This window comes from Danio rerio, chromosome 12 (assembly GCF_052040795.2).
Source record: "Danio rerio strain M-AB ecotype USA chromosome 12, GRCz13ab, whole genome shotgun sequence".
NCBI classification, from domain to species: Eukaryota; Metazoa; Chordata; class Actinopteri; order Cypriniformes; family Danionidae; genus Danio; species Danio rerio.
In genome coordinates this window covers 25,211,219-25,228,743 of record NC_141032.1, presented here as the reverse complement: position 1 = coordinate 25,228,743, position 17,525 = coordinate 25,211,219, and the positions used below count along the sequence as shown (strand labels likewise).

The 17,525-nt window shown below is 37.2% G+C and overlaps 1 protein-coding gene across 1 annotated transcript in view; it reads left to right on the top strand.

Moving 5' to 3' along the window:
- The window catches only part of mkxa (mohawk homeobox a), a 47,496-nt gene extending 36,161 nt beyond the window's left edge, over positions 1-11,335 (top strand). The window contains 2 exon segments of the mRNA NM_001098733.2: positions 9,005-9,038; positions 9,452-11,335. Coding sequence (NP_001092203.2) covers positions 9,005-9,038; positions 9,452-9,647 — 230 coding nt within the window. The 3' untranslated portion in view covers positions 9,648-11,335.
- The last annotated feature ends 6,190 nt before the right edge of the window (positions 11,336-17,525 follow it).

Sequence of the window (17,525 nt, the reverse complement as noted above, 5' to 3'; positions counted from 1 at the left end):
GTAGAAGTGACTACATTTTGTAATACAGTAAAAAATGTTCTCTTTTGTGAAACGATTTACTCAGTTGTTAAGGCCACATGAAAAAATGTATTCGATGTATAAAGCTCAAAATTGGATTTGGATTCAGGGATGTTTTTTATCGTCATTTTGTTATTAAATATTTTAAAAATCTCATATCCACTACTGATTTTATACTTTAGTTTCTTCCTCTAAACCTCTCCACTTGCCAGGCTCCACCTAAAATCCATCCATTTTAAACACTATACAGTGCTGTGTGTTTGTATTTACTTGTCTGGCTAAATGAAAGCAGGTGGCGGCAGTAAGTAGTGTACAGAGACCATACATCTGCGCCAGGTGTTCACTGGTCTAACATCTATCAGTAGCTGGCAGAGCTATTCGTCTCCTTTTTAACACTTATTTCTGCTCTTTTCTTTCTCTTCCCATTTCCTGTGGTGATGGTAAGAGTGCTGGGCTATTTTCAATCCATCAGGCCTCTTTGGCATCATCAGTCGCCCAACTCACTGCAAACAGAGCCATGTCAAACCAGACCTGCTCAGTAGCAAATACTGCGAAAACGAATTTAAAAAAATACCAGAAAATAGTTACAACTAGCACATTATGATTTATAGAGGATTTATAATTTCTTTGGCACCGCTGTTGTTTTTGAAAATCTGAGTTTTAGATGTTTTAGGCAGCAGCATTTGGAAATTGCACTGGGTCTGCATCCAATTTTCAGCTGAGAGTTTTCCTGGGGGAGAGAGCAGAGACGCAGTCTGCTCCCTAAAGAGGGTCACTTAATGCTGCATGCATTGCAGACAAGCCCCCTTAACACTGTTGAAGATATCAGATCAGCATGAGGGACAGTTTTAGAATGCAATGAACATGCTTTAGGTTTGAGTCAGTATGCCGCAACAAAATAATAAAATCCAAACATCATGATGATTTTTTTCAGGAAATGAGCAGTTAAAGTGGTGCCAGGAAGGTCTTGACTGAATTACATTTCCATTCCACCAAATGATTTCAGTTATTATAAATATTCTGATGGCATAAAACAGACAAATAAGCAATGTTTAATGTATACAAAAAGCACATACACGCGTCCTCAACAATTGCATGTGCATACGGCAAATATGCACAGCAGTACAGAGAAGACTTATCTCACATCTTATCAATCAACATGTTTTCTTTTTCTCTATCAGTGGTATTAATTAATTAATTAATTTTCTTGTCGGCTTAGTCCCTTTATTAATCCGGGGTCACCACAGCAAAATGAACCACCAACTTATCCAGCACGTTTTACGCAGCGGATGCCCTTCCAGCTGCAACCCATCTCTGGGAAAAATTCATACACACTCATTCACACACATACACAGCTTATCCAATTCACCTATCGGGCATGTCTTTGGACTGTGGGGGAAACCGGAGCACCCAGAGGAAACCCACACGAACGCGGGGAGCACATCCAAACTCCACACAAAATGCCAACTGACCCAGCCGAGGCTTGAATCAGTGACCTTCTTGCTGTGAGGTGACAGCACTACCTACTGCACCACTGCGTCACCTTGTATTAATCCGTTTAAAAGATAGTTTACCCAAAATTTACATTTACACATTATTTACTCAAGTGGTTCCAAACTTTTTCTTTATTCTTTATAAACATAACAGAAGATATTCTGAGGAAAGCTGAAAAATGGAACCGTTGATTTCTGTAGTAGAAAAACGAATACTATGGAAGTCAGTACTGCTCTCTACACTACTTGTCTTGTTGCCTATCCAAATTTTAGGAACAACAAATAATAACTTGACTTCTAGTTGATCATTTGGTAACAGAATTGGCTTATATGAAAGGAAAATGCCTCTAGATTACGTTTATTTTACCCAAGTAAAGTATGATCATGCCTTGATTTCTTAATTACTTAATTAGGACAAAAGTCTGGTCAATAAATATTGTGTATGACTCCCATGAGCTTGAAGGACTGCATCCATACATCTCTGCAATGACTCAAATAAATTAACATCATCTGAAATGGCAAAGAAAGTGTTCATGCAGGACTCCCAGAGTTCATCAAGATTCTTTGGATTTATCTACAATGCTTTCTCCTTCATCTTACCCCAAACATGCTTAATAAGATTTATGTCTGATGACTGGGCTGGCCAAGCTTGGAGCATCTTGACCTTCTTGGCTTGCAGAAACTTTGATGTGGAGGCTAAAGTATGAGAAGGAGCGCTATCCTGCTGAAGACTTCGTCCTCTCCTGTGGTTTGTAATGTAATGGGCAGCACAAATGTCTTGATACCTCAGGCTGTTGATGTTGCCATCCATTCTGCAGATGTCTTGCAATACTGAATGTAACCCCAAACCATGATTTTTCCTTCACCAAACTTGAATGATTTCTATGAGAATCTTTGGTCCATGCGGGTTCCAATAGGTCTTCTGCAGTATTTGTGATGATTGGGATGCAGTTCAACAGATAATTCCTCAGAAAATCGACCTTCTGCCATATTTCCAAATGATCAACTAGAAGTCAAGTTATTATTTGTTGCTTTTACAACTGGGATCAACAACAAGACTTTTGTTAATATCTCTAAAGTATAAAATAAAATAAAAAAGCATAAAAACAGGGATTATACTGGTTGTGTATAAATGTGCTGCATTTCTGAACCATCATAATTGGTCCATTTCTCTTAATTCATATATTCCCTTGTTTAATGACTTAATTCCCTTCCTACTCCTTCCCCTTCTACTATTCCTGGCCATCAAGAGATTCATGTCATTCAAGTTAAGATTAGATACCATTACTGCGCATGATTTAGGAGCGAGGGATGACAGAATGTTTTGCTCTTTATTTCTTAGGCTGGTGGTTGTCAGTAGAAACCAGACAAACAAATGCCAAAAGAGTAAAATGAGCTACTGTAACTGCGATAATAATGTCAGACAAAAGCATCAGCTCTATCACACTATCTGAATGGCCTCCATATCAAATTCACATCAAATCCTAGAGCTGGTAATTTTAGGAAAATAGCCCCAAATCTGAACAAAAGCAATGTCTAAGCAGTTTGGGTTGTTTGTGTTATTATACTGTTGATAAATGAAGGTGTCAGAGACAGAAAAGACAGTTACGAGGCTGAGCGAAGAGCAAACTTGGAATTGCTGAATGCTGCTGGGGAAAAAAGAATAATAATTTCAAGGTTTAATGGCATGTGCAGCTAAGGACTGAATACCTGCGTTTGACAAAACACAGATCTTGGTTTGTTGTTTGTATCAAGCACACTGAGAATAGCAAATCACAAAAGCCTCAGAGAGCAGGAGCTTATCTACAACAGAGAACAGAGAAGCATACAGAGAGATACAAAAAGAGAAAATGGATACAAGGCTACATACTGTACACCACATGTGCCTAAAAAACATCAGCAGAGTGAACCTGCTGACACTGAGAGAAATCAGATTCAGACCAGACAGATTCATTCTGCTGTCAATGAGCTGGCTTCCCAATATTTTAAAAGTTGGTATTACCCACTAAATGATTTTGTGTTTAATAGATGTCTAATAGACATCTAAACATAGTCATCTTGGCTAAAACAAGGCTAAACTTTGACTGTCATTGAAAATCTAATAGACATCTAAGAATAGTCCAAAACTAGACTAGTCGTCAAACAGACAGATTTTTTATGTAGTCATTCATTTCTGTTTATTTGATGACTAGTGTAGTTTTGCCCTATTCTTAGACGTCTATTAGATTTTCACTGACAGCCCAAATATAGCCTCGTTTTAGCCAAGATGACTATATTTAGATGTCTATTAGACATCTATTAGACATATTTTAAAAGCAAAAAATGCTTGCTGGGTAGTGTTGCCACGATACAAAAAAATAATGACTTACCTTGTCAGTATATCACAATACAGATAATGTACTGACACCACAACACAAAAAAAAAAAACAGCAGAAAACAAACTGAATAATACATGACCTATGATCTATTATGACTTATCACATGCCAGTGGGTCAATACGATAGTCACTTTAAGAGCTGTGCAGACCCGCAATAATGACACTATCTGAATGGTTGAATGCAGGGCTTGACATTAACTGTTTTGATCAACAACCACTGTGCTTACTGGTAGTTTTCCAATGTTACTAGCCACTCGCCATTTTCACAAGCCATAATTGTGCTGTTGGGAAAATATATTTCAATTTGGCATGCTAAAATGACTTGATTTATATTTTGTGTTATGTCCACATCTCTCCTTGTTCTTTTAATTTGTTGTGCGTGTTGTGTATGACCTTGCTCAATGTTCATGAGCAAATGGTCTGTGGTTTTAGTGTTGCAGTGAAATTAGTTTTATTTCACATGACTTTTCAGGGCTTAACACCAAGGATTTACCAAATTTTTCTCTGGCCACAACCAAACTAATTATTTCCTTGCTACAAATTTTTAATAATGTATGAAAACAAGCTAAATATAGCTGTTTACAGTACACTTTTCATCCAACAAAAATGTCCTTAAAAAAACTATTGACATTTTAAAAAAAGTTTTCATGTATCTAAAACTATGCACAGTAGTCTGTCCAGGCTAAAGGTCCCAATATGGAGAGATAGGGTCCGATTACACCGAATGCGCTTTTTGCATTGAGAGAAGCCTCTTTCTTTTTAATGATTTGCGCCTCGTATTTTACCCGCCTGCTGTACCTCACGTTTTTGTCATTGTGTGCAGTGCACTTACAGTTAAAAAAAGTCTTGAAAAATTCCCACTACATCAGTCGCATCTTTTTTATTATCTAATCAAATGAGGTGAGGTGGAGTTTCCGTTGAGGTGACAGCAGTGTTTGTGTTGTCAAGACGACTACAGAGACATTTGAAGAGAGACTAGTGGTTGCTGTTTTGAGTTATAGGGAACTTTATGACTTTACAAATCTTATCTTAATAATCGCTTCAAACAATGGTTAAAGCAAAAGTGGCCACTGCTGCTTACATTGCTGCTTGCTCGAGCAATGTTTTTTTCCATGTCTATCTCAAAGAGAATCAATCGCACCAGTTGCGTTTCTAGGCACAGTTGCTTTGCACAAGGAAACGGGAGCACACTTAAGCTCTCATCAATGAGTGAAGCACGCCTGTGTCTCACTATGCACCTGATCATTCTCTCATTCTGTATTCACCTGTTTTCTTTTGTTTGTGTGAACAGTTTTTTTGTTAGTCGTGCTGCTTCTCAATTCTTAGATCACATTTGCACAGATATTTACAAACATCAATGATCTAAAATTGTCATTTTTAGTGACGAGCCAGCACTGGCAGTTTAAAAATTATTTTCAACCGGCTAGTGGGAGTGGCTGTCTAACCCATCACAGCTGAAATCTACCAGCATTGGCAGTTTGGCAGGTGTGAATGTCAAGCCCTAGTTGAATGTATTTAAAGTGTTTACATTCAAAAGGCTTTCCAACTGTATTTGCAAGGATATTCATCAAGATGTCCATTTGGACTTAATTTTGTGTGTTTTATTGCAACAAGGCAGTAATGAAAGTGAAATTGGCAATCACATTCTATCTTTGAGGCACTTTCTGTTAACATGCTTCAGTTTTGGGTCAGTCAGCACAAGAATTGCAGTTGCTTACCGAGGCTACTTATTAAATAAGAAATAAAACTGTTTTCAACAGCAGAATATTGCAATGCTTTTTTAGTACCAGTATATAATGCAAGACTAGTTGGTACAGTGTTTGCTATGAATGGTCCAGCAACACAGGCTTATCTGAAAGCCTCTTCCTCCTGCCACTTCACCTGATCTGCTACATAATTATTGGCGCCCATTCATGCAACCGCAGCAGCACATCTCACATGCTCACAGCAGCATATTCCTGTATATAACCCTGCAACAGCACCTGCTCGGTCAAGATTAAATACAATAAAACTCTCATAGCCAGTAGAGTTAATCCATTAACCCAAAAGTACAGTGAAAGAAAGGGAAAGACATTACAAATCGTGACAGGAACATTATGGGATCACTTAGGCAGATATTGAGAAAAATCTAACTCAGACTGTACGAATTAAGGCCAGATTTCCCAGTGGAGGCTCTCTAATCACTCCATCTTCACATGAACTACTTGTTTTGCAATCCCACACTCCGGTTCATTTAATTGGGCCCCAAACACATCTGTGAGTATCGAGTTATTCTGACTAACACGCTCGTTCTCAGCCGTGTAAAACTATTACAGAACACACAGAGCACAACAGGATATTTCTCAATTAGCCTCAGGCGCTACTGGCCCACTGCTGGCCTTTCCTCAACACCCAGTTGCCATTCAGCGCACATGTGAATGGTTTTTAAGGAAAAACAAGTTTAGCACAGGCTCAGACGAGCCGTTGGGGATGATTAGGTGCTGTTTGGCCCTGCAGGTGTCCGGGCAGCGCTCCAGTGTCCGTTCTGGATCCAAGGGCTGTGTGTGAGTGCAAGGTTTAGGATAGGATGAGGTGAACGCATGCAAAACGCTGCCTCCGGGGAGAGAGCCGAGACATCCGGAGTAAAGTCATGAGGTTTAACTCGCTGGACAAACGACATCATGGATCTGGATTTAGAGAATGATTCAACGTCTGTAAAATTCATCCTAGATGAAAGTGTGAGACATGTTAAACCATAACTGTCATGTCCAGTAAGAGATCGGCCTGGTGTAATATCAGATATCTCTGCGCAATCATTTTACAGTATTGCAGTGCAAGGTGTGAATATTCAGAGAAAGGAAGTGTACAGAGGTATAAAGTACTTCATTAATATTTTTATTTTGGCATCTATTTTTATTTTGGTCTCCATTTAGACATTCTGTTGACTAAAGGGACTTTTCAACTAAAGCTGTAGTGAAAAAAACATAGAATAAAGAAATCAATGGAATAGAGAAATCAATTCTGCATCAATTTAGAGATTTTCAAAATACATCTCTATTGTTTTTAAATCAATTCTGAGCTTTTTAACAGCAGATTGTGATTTAGGCTAGTTTTTAACTTGGTACACTCAAATGTTCACTAGCAAGTGCATACGGCTGAGTCGTGTATATTAGCTTGTATGTCATGAATAAAATAAACAAACAAAGCTCACAATAAATAATTTTGTTATTTGCTTTAAGGTTTCTTATCTTTATTACTAATTCTTTTAGATTCAAGTGTAAAAATTCAAGTGTAAAGATTTTTTGTATTTGTGAGGAACTGGATGCAAAGCATACTGTGCCATCTGCTGTTAAGAACTAAGCTCAGAATCGATTCAAGCGAGAATAGTGATACATTTCGTTTGCATCTCAGAATTTATGCAAAATTGTTTTTTTGACTGCTTTTTTTTTACCACAGCTATATTAGCAACTGCAGATCAACTAGCAGTGATTAGAGTATTTGTAAACACTTTTTAAAAATACATAACGGTTCGTTAACAAAGATTTTATTGATTATGGACCCTATCATACATCTAGCGTAATAAGAGCGCGTTAGTTATGCTCCTCTGTGGGTCCAAACGATTACACATTGCTTAATACACACATGATGTACAGCAATACACAAATATCTTTACATACGAAAAAAATTAAGGATTAAAATTTTACAAAATATATATATAATTTTCTACGGAAATATAAAAAACTAACCCCATGCCATTACTGGGGGGCTTTTTTGTTGTTGTTGTTTATTCATGACAATTTGCATTTGTACAATGTTAATATTATTAGCAGTATTATTAATTATATGCATATTTATATTTGTTTTATTAAGAACAAGTTTAGTCCACCTGTCAGGTTTTGGAGATGTATGCATCACCATATTGGGCATAAGAATAAAATGTGTGGAGGCCGAATGGAGAAGGCTTATTCTTTATCCTCATGCTGCAGATGGTCTGTTTTCTCTCTAGTGAAGCGTTAGTTTTCCACGTACAAATTCCGCCATGTAAATAGCAAATGCGCAATGGCATGACGCAAATGACTTCTAATAGGAATGGGAGATGAGACTCTGATTGGTTTAATGCACGTTATGCTTAAAATACTCCTATAACTCATTAAGAGAATAAGCACAACCCTGTTAGACCATGCGCAGGGGTGCAGAGTGTATTTTTCAATCCTTACAATAGCAAAATGGGATTCGGACATGCCCTTAATGCTTTTGCGCCATGCTTTCTGCTTAGATCATTAAATTACTTGTAACTTTGAAAATATATGTCAGATTACTAAGAATTTTTAATTTCTTGTTTAAGATACAATCTCATGTATTAATACGTTTTTGAAATGTATCATTCCAAAACATTTCTTGAACAAAATAAGATCCTTTCATCATCCATCAAATTGGTGTCAGACAGATTGGTGCCAATCGTTGTCAATCAATTTTTTTTTTTTTAGCCTGTCAGAAACGTTTGAGTTTTTTTCAGGAAAAATACTTCCACATAAAATGCTGACATCTAAATACAAGATTCAAAGACATTATAAACAAAGATAAATTGCTTAAACATTATTTAGATGGTAACTGCTTCTCATTGGGACACAAATTATTTTTAACATTTACAGAGGTTATTCTGTTATTTTATTGGTGTCTAAATCCAGAATGTCTGTGTTTTTCTATTTACCACCCCTTTAAAAGTGAAACTCCAAATGTGTGGGGTAATTTAACTACCCTCTAAATCCACATCTTAATATGATTTTTGATTAGACACATATAGTATAATCTTTCAGTACTTGTGTGTGTGACTGTGCGTGTGTGTGTGTGGTAGAGGAACTGGTGATTACCATTAAGTAATTAGCCTTAAGTGTGTTGCTGACCTCTGTATTTAACAAATAGCACTGTGCCAAGCATCTGGGATGATTCCACTATTCTCAATGGAGTAAACGGAAACAAGCTTCTGCAGTCTCAGTTAGTGAAGCGTCTTCCTCCATTCTCAAAAGTAGCGCAGATCTACACATAAACAAGAACTCTGAATGTTTACTTACTGTCTTCCTTTGCCTCTGTGTGTTTTGTTATTGACACTGGCTTTGTTCTGTGTTTGTGTTTACAGAGACTGTGGAGCATGGATCAAATAAATGTGACAGGTGCGTATGACTGGAACTAGCATACACATCAATTACCTCAGTCAAGTGTTACTTTTAACTTTAATTGGTGTAACATACACAAAATGAAAGTTTGGTTTACTTGATGATTGTAGCCAATAATAACATTTTGTGATATCTGTAGACAAAGTCAGAATTTCCGGATAACTTTGAAAAATTGAGGAAAAATTAAAATGGCACATCATGTTAACTAAAAAGTCCTACAGTATGAACTCAAAATTTAAAAGCAGAAATTGCTCATCTTGAAACTGTGTGATATAGACAATTGTGGGGTGGGGTCACTTAAGAAACTCTAAGCTCACACTTTCTCATTAGTGCAGTTAAGTATGCTTAAATGTTTAGCTTGTAAAAAGCTGTCAGTTTGTTTAAGTAACAGGCGTTTGATATGTCAACAGGAGTCTGCAGAAGGAGAAGGGACAGAGGAAAGATGAGACGTACTGGAGGGAGATCAACGCTGCCATGGCTCTCACTAACCTGGCTCAGCCTAAAGGCACGGCCACCGCTGGCACCACCACCAGCTGCATCATCCAGAAATCCTCACATATAGCCGAGATCAAGACTGTTAAAGTGCCTCTCCTCCACAAATACTAATGCGCGCACACACAGTGACAGAAGACCCCGCTCCTCTACTTTTGGAATATTCTACATTACTTTGTGGTACTGGTTTGTTATTATAAGTACAATGAAGTGCCCTGAAATGCAGCACTTGTTTAGTTCACCAATGTGTGCATTTCTTTTTCTCCTTTTGGATAAGTGTTGACGAAACAGCAGTATTTCTGAACGAGACACTTTTGCAATGTTAACTTATTTTGATATTAATCAGAAATTTGTATTGTATCGCACCAAAGTGCCTTGATGCGTCTCGAAGGAGAGATGAATGAGAATGTACAGTTGGATGAAATGACAAAGGAGTGTGTGTGTGTGTATACGCGTGTATAATACACACTCTTCTCTCACCGCCGATGACCTTCAGATCCAATCATCATCGTCCACATAAGGCCATTTGTGCATGTTTTGTCTTGATATCTCCTCTGGCTGTGACTACAACAGTGTTTTGTCTCCAAAATTTGAAAACTTCAACTGTCACCTGCCAACAATAGCCGTGAGCTGAGAGATAAGTTCAAACTCTGCTTCCTCTCGTTTGCCCACGTTTCTCAGACACAGTGAGAAAGATAGAAACAGACTTCAAGGTTTTTTGTTTTTTTTTCCTGTATCTGTTTTGAGACGAGGACTGGGACCCAAAGGGATATTTATGAAGTTGGTATTATTGCTTAAAAGCCAACGTGTTGCCATCTTTTTTCAGAACAACGTACTTCAGTGGAAGCAGAAAATAATTTAGCCAGTCATGTTTTATCCCCCTTTTTTCCCTCTCAGCTGGACAGAATTACTCTCGAATTGTTGTTTACAAAAAGTACAAAAGATACTTCCATTTTAAAACACACACACACACACACACACACATGCACCCACGCACGCACGCACACACGCGCACACACACACGCGCGCACACACACACACAAAGATAAAAAGTATAGCAGTATTACCACATCTCAGATTCAGTGAGCAATCTCATTTTGTTTGTTTTGCGGTTTTTGCCTTTGGTTGTGTTGAAGGAATGGAAAGAAACTATGTTGGATGCAGTGTTATTTACAGTAGAGTCGAGTTTTACTCCATTTACAGAATTAAAAGAGCAATTTTGAGTGTCGTAATAAGCAAGTATGTCTGTTTAAAGGAAAGGCCAAAGAGACTTATTGAAAAAGCAGTATGCACTTATCTGACTGCACCCAATCCCATTTTTAATATCAGTTAGCACTATGCCCCTGCTTTTCTGCTCAGCAGAGCACTGTAGCACATTTTATTTGGTAAATTTTCTATTAAAAATGGGGAAATGTATGATCTGATCTGCTTTTGAAATCTCCTTTCCCTTTGTTTTCCCTCTTGAATCACATGTGAATGTCTTTTGGCCTTTACGGTGAACAAAGAGATGAGAAAGTTACCCGAGTTTCACTAACTGTGTTCAAAAGGACGCTGACAGACAAAGTTATTTTGTGCACATTTTAGAACCTTTGAAATGATTAAAGACTGTAAAAAGAAACGAGTAATAATAGTCTGTTTTTTATTGTTAAGTTATATTCTTTTTTTTATTGTAGAGACTGGATGTTTATCCAATGAAGGAATGCATAATATCTCATTTATTCTCTAATTTTCTTTTAATGTTCAGTTTTTACATCAGGAACCTTGTTTACTTCAACGGAACGTTAAATAAAACATTTTGATGATATGATGTTGCTTTGCATTTCATCATTATTAAAGTTTAAAGCTCTGCAGAATCCTTCTGAATCTTTCTGATCGGTGATATAAATGCAAACATTTCAACACAGGGAATCCATTTGAGGCTTAACTTTCTTGTTTATGAATAAACATGATCTTTTTGTGAGTTTTAAATGAAGAAATTCCAAACAGAAATGTTTTAGCGCTGAATAATTCACACAGCATCGAGGCAGACGAATTAAATTTGGCTAATTTGTCTCTGCGGTTTGACCCAAGTTCAAATGACAAGCTTCTTTTTTTTTCCTTTTGGTTTTTAGCCTTCGCATCTTTTTTGAAAGCGGTCCTGCTAACTTTGCCAAAGGGAGAGACCTTGTTTGCCTTCACGCTGGTTTCAGCCCAGTAAATACAAAGACACCACACAGCACAAACAGAGCTGGAAATGGATGATGAGAACGGAGGTCTGTGTGATCTTGTCTTTCCTTAAGGGTTTAATCCTGAACAAATGCTGGGAATGGGCATGCAGCGATGACTGTGGTGTTTACTGTGTGCAGCACAGTGTCGTGAAGCTGCGCTCATCATTTAGCTGAACAAATAATCAGTCACGCCTCTGCTGTATTAAATGTACATTTGCATGACAATGATCAACTTAAAAGCAGATTTCTTTTTTTTTTTTTTGACTTGCATTTTTTTAAATGTTTTGCGGTTTTTCATTCACAAAGATCAATAAAATACAGCATTCTGCATGCCAGGACACTTGATGGCTATGACAACCAAAAAAAATTGGTTTTGGTTGTCAAATACCTGCGCATGCTTTTTATCCAATTTGGCTGTTCATTTAAGCCATTTAAGTCGTACATCTCTGTGAAAAGAGGTAGGACAAACAATATGATTAGACGTTGATAAAATATTTTAAATTTCTGTACAGATTGGTCACATTTTGATCATCTATTGGTCTCATGCCATCACATGATGCGATTTGGCAGGTCAGAGTTCACCAAGCTTGAGCCAATGGCTGTAAAAAATATGGACGACGCAATAGCGCCTTTTCCCATTGAACGCTTTGAAGGCAAAACGCCTCATGACGGGCAAAAAATGTCGCAAAAGACTGCTGAAATTGGAGCCTGGGCATGCGCGGAAGGGACTACCAGATGGAGCCAGAGGGCCAGAGACCCGTTTTTATAGTATTCAATTACTGGCTAAAAACATACTGTTTAAAAAAAAATGAAGATCTGCACCTATATCAGCATGATAACCAGTGCCTTAGTTGACCAAAACCATCTTTCGGGACAATTTATTGCAAGTGTAATTAATTTTTTTATTTGGGCTCAAATCTCGTTCATTAAGATGGAGGAGGCGCACTTTATGACTTAGCCAGCCCCCAGGGGGCAATCTAATGGCCAGGAGCATTACTCAAAAGCAGGCATGCGACTACAGTGATCCTTCGTTAGGTAAAGTCTAGATTGGATATGCAGCCGGCCAGAAGTGCGATATGCACATTAATATAGCAGCATTTTTTTATGACACTTTATAACAATAATTAATATTTTTGAAGTACTGTGACGGTTGGGTTTAGAGTTAAGGAGGGGGTAGATGTTAATAACATACAATAAATGGGAAATTTAATAAATAATAGAAATAATTCTCGTTAACTTCCGGCTGCAAACATTTCTGATTATTCCCGAAAATATTAATTTCTAAAAATAACCCACGATAGGAGAAATCAGCAAAGTAGTCTGGTTTATTTTTCATAATTATTATAGATGTTTTAAGGCTGTAAAACCTCTCACTACACACTTAATACACTTTTCTCAGACAGGCATTAACATTTTCTCTCTTGTTTAAACACTCCTAAAATGTTTAAACTTTCGTAGAAAAAAAAGTCCAGTAATACAGAATATAACCAAAGATCCAAATTATTCAGATGGCATGGCAGAAATGTGAACAGTGTCCTGGGATGACCGCCAACTTGTGGCGCCGTTGTGCATATGCTGAAATAAACCTATGTTTACAATTATAAAATGTATGGCGTTGTGTGCATCTGGTTTTTCCACCCCCTTGATAATGGTCTTGCTGTTACAACTCTTTTGCACCTTTTTAGAACTCACACTGCCAGCAATCAGCGATTTATGTTAATTTAGCAAGCTGAACGCATTCTGTACTGTACAGGAGACATGTAGGAGATTCATTGACAAGGTCCACAGCCAATCAGGACGCAGAACACAATATGCTGTAAAAAAAATAAAATAAAAAATCCATGTCAAATTGCTCTAAAAAAATCAGTGAAGCTGCGAGGCCATGAAAGGTGAACTGCATTATAGTGAGGGACCACTGTATTTGTTTGTGTCTGTGTAAACTACAAAACATGATTTTGATACATGCTCATTAGAAATGCCCAAAATGAAATGGAAATGCAGTTTTTTTGTGAAAAATGGACTTCAACATACATTAATTTGTTCAAAGTTTCTAGGTAAAATTGACACTACAGGGTATGACAGCAACAACTTTTCTTTCTTTTCACACATATAATTACTGGGATATTCATTTTCTTTTCGGCTTAGTCCCTTTATTAATCCGGGGTCTCCACAGTGGAATGAATCGCCAGCTTATCCAGCACATGTTTTATGCAGTGGATACCCTTCCAGCTGCAACCCATCACTGGGAAGCATCCACACACATACAGTACGGTCAATATTTAGCTTGCCCAATTCACCTATAGTGCATGTCTTTGGAGTTGTGGGGGAAACCGGAGCACCCGGAGGAAAGCCATGCCAACACAGGCAGAACATGCAAATTACACACAGACATGCCAACTGACCCAGCCGAGGCTCAAACCAGCGACCTTCTTGCTGTGAAGGGTGTGTTGCCAAACCCCACCCCTAACCCTTGCATTGGGTAATCTGTTCAACAAGCCCTGCCTTCTCATGGACATGTACAAGTAGGACATATATCAAAAATGTATAATAAAACTTACCCTAAGTAACAAATTTCAGATATTCAAACATATAGACAGCGCCCTCTGGTGGATTTGTCATTAGATATGTGCAAAAAAAGGCTCCTGGAGGAAGGGATTTTACATTTTGAAAAAATAGGCTGAAGCATGCATTTCCAATTAGCCTGGGCTGACATTTTGACACATAAAGTTACATCTTCAATCAACAGGCACACATTTTTTCAGAATATTTATTGTAGTCTAATTAAAATGTTTAATGCAAATTATTTTTAACTAAGGCTTAGCTTCAGCGTTTTAGAACAAATCTTTTCACAAATGAATCAATAACAAAAAACATTTTAACAGCTACTTTCTGTCACCTACTAGTACACTGATGTAATTAATACTTTTTTAATTGAATTTTTATTTTAATTTTTTTATTATATCACAACATCTCAATTATAAACGGCTACCCCAGTATTTCTGTGATCGTTTGAATATTGTTAACATTCATTCATTCATTTTCTTTATGGCTTAGTCCCTTTATTAATTTGGGGTAGCCAGAGCGGAATGATTCGCCAACTTATAAAGCACATGTTTTACGCAGCAGATGCCCTTCCAGCTGCAACTCATCACTGGGAAACGTCCATATACACACATACAACGAACAATTTAGCTTACCCAATTCACCTATTGCACATGTCTTTGTACTTGTGGGGGAAACCGGAGCACCCAGAGGAAACCCACGCGAACGCGGGGGAGAACATGAAAACTTCACACAGAAACGCCAGCTGACCCAGCCAAGGCTCGAACCAGTGAGGTGAAGGCATGAGACTGTGAGGCGAACGTGCTACCCATTGTGCCACCGTGCAGCCTATCCTTAACAGGCTTAAAATGACCCAGTACTGAATCTTTTATGTCATCTGCTCTCTCTCTGAGTCTCCATCAGATTGGCATGTTTGCTGGGACGGTGCTGTACTTGGTAAGTTTTAATAGACAAAGGCTAGCTGTTTTGATTGAATTATGAATCAGAGTGTGTGAGTCTTTGAATTAAAATCATGATGCTTTAATTCTTAGTTGTGTGGTTCTACTGCAAACAAAAGTGTCATTTATTTAATACACTCTTACAAACACATACTATATACAGTGACCCTGAAACATATTTCCACACATTTGCCAAAAAAATAAATAAATAAATAAAATACATTTTTAAAAAAGAGAAATGTTTCACTGTCATTGACTTAGATTCAAGATGTAGTTGACCAAGTAACTGACAAGCAAAAGTCTTTTAAGCTAGACTGTCAATCTGTGCCCAAAACTGAATGTTATTTACAGTAAAATTATTACCTATTCTACAGCCTCCATAAAAAAGTACAGATACAACATAAAAAATATTCAAGTGCATACCTACCAACAAAGGTATGATTCCTGAGAAAAGCCTTACACCACTGCTCAAAGGTCTTGAAATTTTCAACACAAAATGCAAATTCATTGTCCAAACTTTTTTTTGTGGCCATATCCAGTGCCCACACACTAGCATTAGCCAGTTTGCCAGATCATTTTATCTTTTCCATCTTTCCAATAGGTAAATCTGGATTGGCCACATACATTTATAAAAGTTTAGCTAATATATTTAAACATATACATATTTTAGCACTGACAGCAAAACTAACAGATAGAATCCGTAGGTCTGAGCTGATGAAGATGCATTTCCTCACTTGTAGCACGTTTGAGCTATTATATAAATGTAATAGGCTACTAATGAACAAAGAATTGCTGAAGAATCACTTTCACATCATATCATAATGTGCACTATAAAGGGAACTATTATAAATCAAGCACCTCTCTCTCTCTGTCCCATTACAGTTTCTTTTCTCCTATTTCTCAGGGACTGGCAAAGACCAGTGCTCTGAGCTGAAATTTCCATCAAGGCTATTTGCTGAAATGTTTGAGCAGGTTTTGTGGATCTCACCCATTATCTAGCTAAACAGGTTGGGATGCTGAGCTGGCCAGTGTGTGACACACTCCAGACTCTCTCCACCCTTCTCATCGCACACACAATCCAAGTTCCTGTCAAAAGATACTTACACACACACACTTTTCCTCTCTGGCAACAGGAAGGACTACAAAGAATATCCAAAATCATCTAAACAGGGGGAAGCTTCAGGCAGACTAAGATATTTGAGACATGTCCCATATTGGAATAATTAGTTACCTTTCCTAAGTGGTTCATTAATTATCAACTGGCTGTAAAGAGACACAGACGGAATGCCGAGTCCAGAATCTGAGCACTGATTAGACATGGGATCAGACCCTATCTGAACCCTAGAACCATTATAAATGCATTATTTTTATGTTTGACATTTTATGACAAATATTTTAAAGGTATAGCTCTCCCAAAACAAACATTTTTCCATTGTTTACTCATTCTCTACCTCTTTCAAAGCTGTTTGAGTTTGAGTTGAATGCTGGATAAAAACGTATCGTATTTTTGGTTTCTACAACAGATGACAATGGTTGTTTAATTGTTCAACAGAAGAAATAAATTCACAGGTTTATAGCTACTTGAGTGAGATTAGATTTTCATTTTTAAATGACTTGATCCTTTAAATGTAAATAATAAAAACAAGCTAAAACAACAGCATGGCAGTTAATAAGGTTGAGGTGAATTGGAGACTAATAGTGTATGATCTCATATCTGATTAGGTTATTCTGATTTGATTATATATATATATATATATATATATATATATATATATATATATATATATATATATATAGGTATTCAAGATATACAAAACTAGTGCAATTAGGCATGGGACAATGACCATTTTCAAGGTATACCGCTGTTTGGAAATGTCTAGGTTTTAAACCACCAAAATTTTATGCTATTGCGTAAGGTACGTGTAAGATTTAATAATTACTAGTTTTTTTAGGACAACAGTATCTCCAGCAGAAAAGTTATCCAAAGATGCCATTTTAAATGGTGAAGAAATCTGAGTTTTTGAAACAAATGAAGAAAGCAGAAGTCAATGATTCTTCTTCAGTATATGAAAATATACTGTGTTCAAAGGGGGAAAAGTTTTAGTTTTTTACCCAGACATTTATAAAGAATATATTTTAGAGCAGTAATCACAAAACCGTCAAACCGTAATATTTTAATATAAGGTTATCATACCGTCAAAGTCTTATACCGGCCCATGCCTAAATGCAATTATCAATGGGAGAAAATGGAATGGAAAATGGAAACTCTAATTGTATCAGAAATG